At 33.2% G+C, this 11,698-nt stretch overlaps 1 protein-coding gene across 1 annotated transcript; it reads right to left on the minus strand.

Annotated features, from left to right (window-relative positions):
* Window positions 1–2,263: 2,263 nt before the first annotated feature.
* LOC132306147 (uncharacterized) lies at window positions 2,264–10,841 on the minus strand. The gene is made up of 6 exons (XM_059803402.1): window positions 10,605–10,841; window positions 10,446–10,527; window positions 4,904–5,063; window positions 4,411–4,728; window positions 4,064–4,323; window positions 2,264–3,226 (listed from the first exon to the last, which is right to left on the minus strand). Exons 1-6 carry the CDS (start codon window positions 10,645–10,647, stop codon window positions 2,974–2,976), a joined length of 1,116 nt encoding a protein of 371 aa, XP_059659385.1. The 5' UTR covers window positions 10,648–10,841; the 3' UTR covers window positions 2,264–2,973.
* Between the last annotated feature and the right edge of the window lie 857 nt (window positions 10,842–11,698).

The raw sequence follows: 11,698 nt of genomic DNA on the forward strand, positions 1-11,698 counted from the left end.
TACTCTTTTTATGTAGTGCTGTGTTTTTTGTCGGGACAAAAATAAATAAATAAATAAAGGAATAATGAGCCCCATCTGATTTCTATTCTTTATTATTATTATTATTATTATTATTATTTATTTTTTTAAATTGACAATAAAAATGATGTGTCATAACAAGATTATGCCACATATACATATACAGTAAGATAATGTAAATTCTCACCGGTGTAGTAAAACGGTTGTACTATAAGTCACAAAAAGCGAAAATAAGAAAAATTATTATTTCTTCGTACCGGAAGCATTTTACAGAGCACTTGTACCTCTGCATATCATTATATTTATTATCACGGGGTAAAATCATAAATCCCCTTTGTAGTATAAAAAATATATACATATAACCCCAACAAAATCAAATAACCTCCGAACTAAAAAATATTTATAATGTTATTTCATATTTATGTTATATGAATTGTGAAATGATAACATTGATCTTACTAGTTAGTGTTAAATTAAAATATTATAATTCTTGTTTTAAAATTATGAATTTAACATTCATGGGTCCATTCTAAATGAAATTTAATTTAGCGAGTGCTTGCTTTCAATTGGAATAGACAAGACCAAGTTTAAACTTATAATTTTAAAATTATTATTATCAGTATTTTAATTTAATATTAGATAGAAAGGTCAATTGTGTTATTTCACAACCCAATTAATATGAGGTTTACCAAAAAATTACAAGGATCTTTTATTTTTTCCTAATATTATATATTCCTTTTTAATTTTGCACCTTTCCAGCAGTTTTCATTCTCGTGGCATGTTATCATCTATCATTCGGGAATGAAAAATCAATATGAATTTAAAGATTTTAAAATTGAATACGATGATTGACAAAATTAAATTTGTAAATTAAATAAAAATTTATTTTTAAAACGTTAATTTGTGCAGAGTGTGAGAACAACTTAAATTACACTTTAAGGTAACGAGTATTGCATCAAATGACAATCTTTTATTGCAAAACAAAGTAAAGCTTGGATAATTTACTCTGCTAACTCTAACTCATAAATCAAATATAGTTCATTAACTTCCCTTTTTGAGTTACATTATGACCTATTAAATTAACTTCAGCTCGTTCAAGATGATAAACCATCTTTATGCCCAAAATTCTAACCAATTACTTGTTCCTTTACGAAATTTGACGTCTTTTTAATGCAAAACCCTCTAATACCAAGAATGCAACTCTGGAAGTGTTTTTTTTTCGAGAGTAGCAATTTTTTTTTTTTACCAAACGAGGGCACTTAAAAGTCTTCTTTACACAAGTGCAAAACATCTTAACTATATATATATATATATTTACATGATTATTTCTAACTCTATGCCTTCTAGTTTTACCGGACATCTATTTCAATATACGTATTTCTGCCATTTTCCAAATGTTGTTTCCTAAAATGTACCATAAAGTATGACAAATTTAATATCTGTTCGATAAAATCCGTTCAATTGTAAAAGGATACCAAGGACCTTGTAGCCTGATGGAACTTTCTCGTCTTCCAAAAAGAAAGTCGAGAGTTCAAGTGATTCAAGTCTCCGTGAGAGAAAAAAGTGAGTGTGTTTCTTGTCAATGAAAAGAAAAAAATAAATAAAAATAAAATTGTAAGATGATACACCTATCACATAATATACTAAATGCACTCGTCTGTTAACTCCCATCCTACCTTGATTCTATAATTAACATTATCTCCAATTTCTACAAGTTATAAATAATTGAACCTAAATAAAGAAAAATGTTCTCTATTTTTTTTCTTTTCTTTCTACCACTTGATTCTTAAACCTTCATTACATTCTCATTTGTCTTTCTAAATTTACTAAAATTACAATCCATAGATTTATTTCTATTTCCACTTATCTTAAACATTTTTTTTTTTTTTTTTCTTCTTCTTCTTCTTAGTACTCACACACGTATGTCTCCACTAAGACTTAAAGTCCTGAACTCACTTTGAGACCATAAACTTGATAACTTTTTAGTTCTAAAGCGGCCTCACTTTCAGAACCAGAAACTTAATAACTTTTTAGTTCTAAAGCTTCTTTTCAAGCCTCCAATTTGGCTTTAAACTTCTAGTCTTGTCAACAAATAATATACCCTACAGAATCTCATATTGGATGTGCAGCCCATTCACAATTTGAACTTCAGAGTAAAATGAAAAAAGACAGACGTAGGACACATCATAGTTAGTTAGCCCATTTAGTTTTATAAGTATACTATAACAAAATAAAAATACTAAACATATTTGATAACGTTTGTCTGTCGTCTTTTAAATAATATCAAAGTGTTTCCAAAATTGAAGCTAAAATCGAAAGTATCAAAATGATATTTTTGTTTACTTTCGCATGGTAACAAAATACTGTTCAAAAAAAAAAAAATTCTAAATTAATATTTTTAACTAACTATTTAATTTTTCAAACTTGCGACATTTTTTACCAAACATGCTTTCACGTTTTTACTTCCAAAAGTCTTGTAACAAATTTACGTAACCAAATTTCGAAATAATGTTAAACACTCTAAAGCGAAAACATTATTTTTGTTTCGGGTCAAAGCAAAAACATAAAGTAACTGCGGTTGCCAAATGGGCCCTATAATAGCTAACAATAGTCCTCTCTTAACAAATAACAATCTATTCAAGCTGGACCATCGCCCCAATAAAAAAAATATCCTTGTGAACACCAGTTTAGAGGGTTCATATATGGAACATGTTTGAATTCACATTCAAGCTTTTGCGTAATCGGAGAACATTTCGTTTTCGCTACGAAGTAATGAGTAATCTTTTTCAAATCATGCTGGATCAGCACAAGCCTTTCATACCTCTTGCTCGTTGCAAAATCAGCCATCCTGTCCAAACATGCACCACTTTCTAAAAAATTTCATCATCCATGCAATGTAGTCTAGTGATGCGCCTTCAAACTGAAATAAAACATTAAAATGCCACAGATCTCAACTCAATCAATAGAAGACGTATCGCTGACTGCATGGTGATCTTCGAGGTGCATTATGGCCGCATGCAGAGACTCTAAATCTTCAAAGTAAATTTTCTTCATACATATTTCCTCTTTCAATTCGGCTAGACGGGTGCTGATCTGCAATCCTATATCACATTTAGCATCCTCAGAGTCGGTCATCACTAAAGGAGAGGACTCACTTGGTAGTAAGTTTGCAGACCATCGGCAGTCATTAATGACTGTACCATTCAACCTAACAATACGGAAAAAGAAAATGAATTCAGCTCAAAGTACCGCATGCTCCCTCATCTATGCATTTTGAGCATATAGGTATATGATAATTATAAAAAAAAATTGGAAGTCATAAATTCAGATGTAAGACGATGGAAAGCATCTAAATTAAATATAGACACGATCTGATGAATTTGTGTAGAACATCCAGGGATTTGTAGTTAAAAATGCTAAACAGATTTCTTACTTGTTGGTTTCCTGGGCAAGGACCAATAAAAAATAAAGATAAAAGTAATAGATTAACAAAAACAATTGCACAATTAATTGTGTGGAGTGGGCCAAAGATTAGAAAATTCATTGATTTCACCCATATATCAACCAACATAGCCATATCCCAATTCTTTTGCGATTTGGCAACATAAATTCTCCCAGATTATTCCAGCTTGTTTAAATTGTGTATTTACTTGGACACGTGGCATTTTAAATTTCTTTCTAGTACATTTGGTTGATGAATACTCCCCCACCTCCCCATTTCCGTTCCATGTAATGTGTTGTGAAGCTGCAGGAAAATGTAGCAATTAAATGGACTTTACAACCATAACCCCACTTTCTAGTTTCCATTCCTCGGCTGTATTCTATTAATATTCATATTTACCATTTGGTGCCAAATAAATGGAAAAAAAGTGGAAACATTAGAAGATCCAAGAGGAATGAGGTTTGGAAATCCAATTACACCAGATGTTAGTGGCTATAGTATCTTTGAATAAAATAGAACAGAGAACAGGTATTGATGGAGAGGCAAACATGAAAAGAGAACAAAGACACTAGAAAACAAATATGCTAGGTAAGTGACTCTTACTTTTTAAGTATGCTTTGTGACTCCAACTCGTGCTGCACACTATAGAAGGCATCTACTGCATCGTTTTTTGCCCTTGACAACCCCTCCAATGAACCAATCGAAACACACTTCGAGTGTATGGCAGGAACCGTAGTTTCACTGCTGATATTCTTAATTCTAATGGTAACAGTTTCTGCATCAAGATGAGCATGAATTGGAAGTTGAAAGCTCTTTACCGTAATGCCACCCACTGAAGCTGCTCTCCTGCTTGATTCTACACACTAAACATTCAAAAAACATTCTTACTAATTATCTTCTACACACATAAACACACAATACTCTAAAAGTATGAATAAATTAATATCTACCTCAAATTCAACATCGCAGCAGTCGAGTTCATTAGGTACACTTCTCATGGAAGCACTAGATATCTTTCCAAATATTGAAATTGCTTCTATCAGATGGGAAAGCTTGATTAAAGAAGGTACATTCTGTACAGTAATAGACCTCGAACCTTTTAAGTTAGAAGCACTCTTATTCTTATTAGGGTAGCTAGAAACATCATCGTGGCTTGAGCAAGGAGCTGGTGAAGGTCGAATTTTGCTTGCCAAAATGTCCTCCCAGCTGGTGCTACTTTTTCCATTCAAAGACCTCCCAGATGCAAGTTTTCTGGCAGGATCAGATTTCTGCTTCAGAAGAAGATTAAAGTCACAGCATATAAGAATTAATCATCTTTTATTCCAGATTACATGCAGATATATAAAAATGTCAAAAGTCAATTAAGAAAAAATATGAGGAAAAAGACATTAAATATGCTCTTAATTAGATAAAATACAATACTAGAGCACACTGTATGCTTACCCTAAAAGTTTCAGGTTTTTCTGTCACCAATTTCAGCAATCCTTTGGCACCATGGGCTACAGGCGGACCCAATTCTGAGAATTCATCGTCTTCTTTTTTTGATAAGTAAACAGAACTGTGAACTGACCGCTTCAAGCTTTCATTTCCTTGTAACTGGAGGCTGGACAATGTTCTGATATGAGATACTCCTTGTTGAGAATTGATCTATGATATAATTAGTCCAGCATTGTCCAAGTCCACCAAAGTAATCCTATTTTTACTACAACTTCTATAGATTATTGTATTGACCCAAGTAACGGATCATATTACACTCTGGAAACAATGTGCTCAAATAAAGTCATCAAGAATCGCTAAACAAAAAAACAAAAACATTTTTTTTTTCTTAATAAGTGCAGCGTTATGACCTTTGAGACTTGGACCTCGGACCATTCACCGCCCTTCTATAAGGTGGTAGACATACAACTAAAGCAAGACAGATGATAACTTCAACTTCTGGACATAAGGCAAATATATTATTTTTGCCAAGACAGAAAACTATTTTCTTTACAAGCTGAAATACGGAACAAATTATCATTATAATCTTAAGAGTTTTGCACCTACTCAAATTTCCAAATTTCATCAGGGAATTTGAAGTGTGAATTAACATTTCTGGTAGGTTTTAACAAAATTGCATCCCAATTGGGTCTAGAACCCTATACCTCCTCATTTGAGGTGCCAGGAGATGCCATTCGAACTAACTATGGTCGTCAAAATGGCAATACATGTATATTTCTGATTTTTTTTTTTTGGGTGGGGTCCACAGATAAAGAAAGAATGAATCATATATTTAGCTTATATATTCTCTTCTCTAAATTTCTCACACACCCCACACAAACATGCGCACACGGATATACATATATACATGTGTTATGGATACATCTGTTGAAAATATTATTTTAGTATCATGCTTTGTGGCAAGATAATAATTTTAGTTTCTCTTTTTTCTTCTTTGGATAATCCTTTCCTCATTGTCTCATATAAAACCTGCATACCATGTGATATGGGTTAATTAGAGGGAAAAAAAAAAAAAAAAAAAAAAAAAAAAAACTCTGCAATATAAATATTGTGCTTTTAACCCCCTTGTTGTTTTAAAAACCCCATAAAGTAATCAAAAACTGCAAATAAGGGTTTTCTGTTAAGCTTTTGTCAACAGAAGAATGAAAGTACTCACACAACCTTAATTGTAAAGCATAACAAAAGAATAATAAAAGGAGAATAACTGAAAATACAAAAAGAAGCCATACCAATCCATGTTGTTTTAGGTAAGCAGCCATGAAATTGTGTTTTGGACAAATTTTGTGTTTTTAACCCCTTTGTTGTTTTAAAAACCCCATAACGTAATTAAAAAGTGCAAATAAGGGTTTTCTGTTAAGCTTTTGTCAACACAAGAATGAAAGTACTCACACAACCTTAATTGTAAAGCATAACAAAAGAATAATAAAATGAGAATAAGTGAAAATACAAAAAGATGCCATACCAAACCATGTTGTTTTAGGGAAGCAGCCATGAAATTCAACCCTTCCCTGCTTTCATGGCCACATAACCTAGCGTTAGGATTAGAACTTAGTGTTGGACAAATTTTGTAACAAGAGTCAACTAATTCATCAATTAAAGTTCACAATCATGCATTCTCTCAATGGTGCATTCCAAGGCTATTTCAAAGGTGTTAAAGGCCTCAAGCATGATCCATTATCATCCTTCCTGTTTGTCCTAGAACAATGTGTTTCCACATGCCTCCCCATCTCACAGGCCAGATACACAGTTTGATTCATGAAAAAAAATGTTTAGAATGCATGAAGTTGTTTCGGGAATAAATAATTTAAATAGATTTTTTTTATTTAAATATTACACTTACTGAACAGTTTTTGGAAACTTCTTTGTTAACCCCAAGGTTTCATCCCAAGGACATTTGGGTAATTCTGATGATAAAAGTTGCTAAGGTGAGGAATAAATGTTCTACTTGATCAATTTCAGATTATTTACAAACTCAAGTAATTCAAGATTAAAGGCCTTCAACTTCAAAGGGACTAACAACAAAATTCAAATTCATAAAGCCACATGATCATGGAACTCAAAGATAAAAAAATCAAAGATCAATGACAAAGTTGAAGTGGATCCAAGCCTTATGATACTGGAACCCAAAAGATTGAAAACCAAGACTTAGGTGAGTGTTTTAATTTAATGTAAAGTTATTTTTGAAGTAAGTTGATTTGAAAGCTCAATCCTTGACAAGTTGATTTGAAAGCTCAATCCTTGACTTAGTAGACTCTAACACCCAGTGCAATTTGTGCATATAATTTATAACGATCCTTAGATATGTAATTTTCACGCCCGTGCTTTTTGGAGGGTGGCACCTTTTTGCGTTTGGTAGTCTATTTGGAAGGAGCGGAATAGAATATCTCTTGATGGGGAGGAGTCTTCCATTGGGTCTTTGAAATTCCTTATTATTAACTCTCTTTTTTGTTGGGTGATGGGGAGAAATTGTAAATCTATAGAGGAGATAGTTGATTTTTTGGGTTCTTTAGGTCCGTAGGACCTATTTGGCTTTGGCTTGTGTGTAGTTTCCAGGATGCGCCCCCCTTTTGAACACTTTCTTATACATATTTACTTATAAAAAAAATGGTCCTTAGATGCATAGCAATATGCCATGAAATTAATTGATTCATTAGAAGTCCTTAGTTAACTTTGAGTTGATTTAAACTTGTCATAACTTTTAAAGAACTTAACTCTTGACTTAGTGGACTCTAGGACCCAATGCATTTCATGCACACCATTTTAATGGTCCCTAGACTCTTAGTAATAGGCCTTGGACTTACTTATCAAAAAAAAAGTAATAGGCCTTGGACTTAATTGAACCATACTATAAAGTCATTGTTGCTAGTGGAATGACTTAAAGCTCATTTTAATTCCAATGGCCTCATATTTCACAAAATTAGCAAATCAGTCTACTTACTTTCTTGACCCCCTCAAACTTAAAAGTTCATAACTTTTAGCGTGGTTGAAATTTTTAAGTGAAACTATTCTAAATGGAAAGTAAACTATCAATTTGGAGGCAAATTTTGCCTAATTTGGATTTAAAACGAGTAAGTTATAGCCTTCCAAAGTTGGTCTATTGAAGTCATATAGACGTCTACATAGTTTTATAGAGGTCTATACCTTCGTTATGTGACTATTTACTGCAAGTGAACTCTTTCAAAAAGTCATGTAGACGTCTATATGCTCGACGATGTTTGAAAAGTCAGATTTAATTGCTCCCAAACATATCCTAAAGGTTCTAACAATCATATAAATATCCAAATGAATACCTCTCATTATTTCTCACTCTAGATGCTCTCTGCTTAGCTTCCATTCCTTTCCTTGGCGTCGGAGTCTTCTACTCCAGCGACCTCTTGGGAGGCTAGGTCTATTCTTCCTTATCCTTCTTTTCATTCATAGTGAATTTTGAGATGGGTTTCACAATCTTGAGGACATTTCCCCTACATTAGGGATTTTACCTTGTATATTTGGTGTCTTGCAATTTTTGTTTGTTTGGTTGGAGCATTTTGTCAAACAGTTGTATTCAATTAGAGCTTGCTAAGGACTTTCATCAAACACTTATATTTTTAGTGCTTTCTTTGCTTCACAAACCTACTAGTGACACACATCAAGGATAGTATCACTGTATAAGGTTTTAAAAGTTGCAAAGAACCAATTCACCCCCTCCCCCTCTTGGTTCTTCATAAAGGTTTCCTCTCGACTTTTGAAGGAGTGATATGGTGGATCTGGAATCAAGACATGCTCTTGGGGTATGGACATAGGCGGGGTGCCGAACCACATTACCACTTGATATTCTTTGTGTTTGCATTTCTCTACCATTATCTCTCTTTTCTTTTGCTAGTTAAACTTGTTCTTACATATTCATTTGTTAAATCTCTACTTGCACTCCAAGTGTTCTATTTATAAATGCTATGAGATTTCTTATTATTATCATAATATACATTCAAAAGGAGGATGTGATGTATGCTTGGACTGAGGAGATTGTTTGGTTGAATTAGATATATTGTTGCTTAGCCTTGGAGTAATTGCACTTATATTTGCATTTTCATTTGTTAAAATCTAGCTGAACACCAGTATTCTATAAAATGAATAATCTACAAAGTCTTTACTTTTTGCCTATTTTATTACATCATTGTAGATTCAATTATCCACCCAATTCCCCCCACCACCCACCCCCCCCCACACCCCCGCGGGGGCGGCGCCAAAGGTTTGCATCTCTGATTTTGTGCTAACTCCTTGTCAAACATAGTGTTCCATATCTTACCCCATCAATCAAAATTTTGAAAATACAGATGAATTGGTCTCTAAAATTCCATATAAATTTGGTAAGTTTTTGGCATAATGTAGGAAAAGGAATGAATGTATAGTTTGCCAAACTATGCCTAGAATTGGCATTACTTTGTTTTAAAGAATTCAAATTGTCCAAGATTTTTCATGACCAAAAACTGAACTGGGAACTAAAAAATCCTTTTTCTTTTAGCCTCCGTTTATTTCAACATATGACATCTTCTGAAAAATATTTTTCTATGTTTCAGTGTTCACGTAAAACATTTTTCTAGTAATATATTTTACCCATTTTTAACAAAATTGACTTCCTGATATGAAATCGGTAAGTCATTTTATCGATTTATCTTCGTTAACAGAGGAGTCATATCTCTTTTACCTACCTACACATCTCAAACAAAGACATCCTAAAGTATCATTTGGCTTCTTATGTCACTATGCGATATCATTTTTCTAACCTTCACATGGAGTTACCAGCTCTCGTTCTCAAGTCCTTGTATACTATTGCTACAACTATAAGAAGTATCAGACCAAAAAAATGCAAATTCAAGATTCAGATTGCCACTTCAATTTATCCTCTACATTTTGCATGAATTTCTCAAAACTGTGTGTGTGTGTGTGCGGAAGTATCTTGGTGTTTATCATATACATATATATATAGGTATATAAAGATATAAAAGTATGTGTATGTGTAATTGTTTCAGTTAAACTCAACCGAAAATAGATGATGACAGAAATCACTTTGTACTCTATCACAAATTTCAGTTCATTGTTTTTTTCATCTTTGTCATATGCTTCTTTATCCTAAAAAAAAAAAATTTCTTTTTTTGCTTTTTTTTTTTTTTGAGTCAAGCCAAACAACACTAAAAGGAAAAATTTTACATGTAAAAGTTTTTATATGAAAAATATTTTACTACTGTGTAAAATTGTTTTATATGTCAACCTTTTATCAAAAAAGGAAATATAACACACATTCCTTCTATTTAGACAGATGAGCAAACAATGAAGCTTTTATCGAAGCTTTTTTTCTTTTTTAAAACCAAAATTTAAATATTAAAACCCTAAAATAGAACTCTAGGCTTATCAGTAGCTTCCCAAGGTCAGTGGAATCTTTATGCCCAAAACCCCGATTCATCAACACACATATAGAGACTTGTAGTAGGGAAGAGCACTAAGACTTTACCTATTACTGTAGGCATCAACGTTGAACAAAGTGAACTTTGGTATGCTTGAAATGGATTTGAAGCTGCTTCTCTTACGTTGAGCTGAGCAGATTAAAATGCCAGGTTCATAATTAGAGGGAAAATCAATCTAGGGTTTAGGGTTTTACGGTATGACTTACCAGTGAATAGCGGAGAAATTGAAGCTCCGAGTCTCGATTTCATCTTCTTCGCACCCGGTTTGTTGAGAATCGGACTCCTCCTCTTCAATTGGTTTCGTAATCGCAATGAATTTAATTATATATCGTACAACATGAAATGGGGTTAATAAATCCCACCGACCCACCCGTTTGGTATTGCGCATGGCGAAAAGAGAGGGAAAAAGAAATGGGTTAATAACGATCTTGTTTGGTAATCAATGAGGGAACAGACTCGTTTATAGTAATTTTGGATTATCATTTAATTAATTTGTGTTAGATCAAGAGGGAGTGAATTGGTCTAATTATACTTTTTCTTCAATGAAAACAAAACCGAACAAACATGAATCAAACACATAACTCAAGCTTTACAAGGAAAACCCTTTCAAATGGAAAAAATCTTGGTTCTTGGCCTCAGCCAATAAAAACATCCACTAGCTATATGTATCTTGTTACACACTCAGCTGTCTCACTCTCTGCACACACCTTGTATAAGAATAGACATTAGGTTTCACAACCGATACACACACACTAGCTCACCAATATGCTCATAAGCACTCCCCCTGTTCTAAGCAACCTTGCTTGGACCCTAAAACTCTCAATAGCTTAATCAACAATGGGGTGAGATATCAAAGCCTCACTACCATTAACAATGAAGTGTAAATACACAGAATACAATACACTTAAGCTGCCATACAATGTAGGAGTTCAATACATAGCCTTAAGTATAGAACAAAGTAGAGCCCTAGCTTGTTTTCTTCTGCAATCAATGGATACTTCTTCAATAACACAATGTAGCTTCAACTGATACTCATACTAGGATCCCACAGCCTTGTCTCAACACAATGACTTGCTCACACCAATTTACAACAATGAACAACAAATATAACACTAGTGGCTGCTTGATAGGTTACTAACCCTCTTCAAGTGTAAATCTGTTACTTCAGTGATTAGCTTCAATATAGACCCTTCTTTTGTTACCACAGCCTTGACATCTTCATACAATCTTGCTCAAGAGATATATTCAATAAATAGAGTTAGGAATAACAATTTCTGATCACAAAGGGCTTTGTCTCAAC

Source organism: Cornus florida, unplaced genomic scaffold (genome assembly GCF_030987335.1).
Source record: "Cornus florida cultivar Cherokee Brave unplaced genomic scaffold, ASM3098733v1 CherokeeBrave_3.0.0_Hap2_Chr05, whole genome shotgun sequence".
In the NCBI taxonomy this organism is placed as follows: domain Eukaryota; kingdom Viridiplantae; phylum Streptophyta; class Magnoliopsida; order Cornales; family Cornaceae; genus Cornus; species Cornus florida.

Excerpts from the sequence above, each read along its gene's own strand:
- LOC132306147 (XM_059803402.1), bottom strand. The coding sequence starts at position 10,647 with ATGAAATCGAGACTCGGAGCTTCAATTTCTCCGCTATTCACTG. Across the intron at positions 4,729-4,903 it reads AAAAACCTGAAACTTTTAGG|AAATCTGATCCTGCCAGAAA; the intron begins GTAAGCATACAG and ends CTTCTGAAGCAG. Across the intron at positions 3,227-4,063 it reads TCACAAAGCATACTTAAAAA|GTTGAATGGTACAGTCATTA; the intron begins GTAAGAGTCACT and ends CCGTATTGTTAG.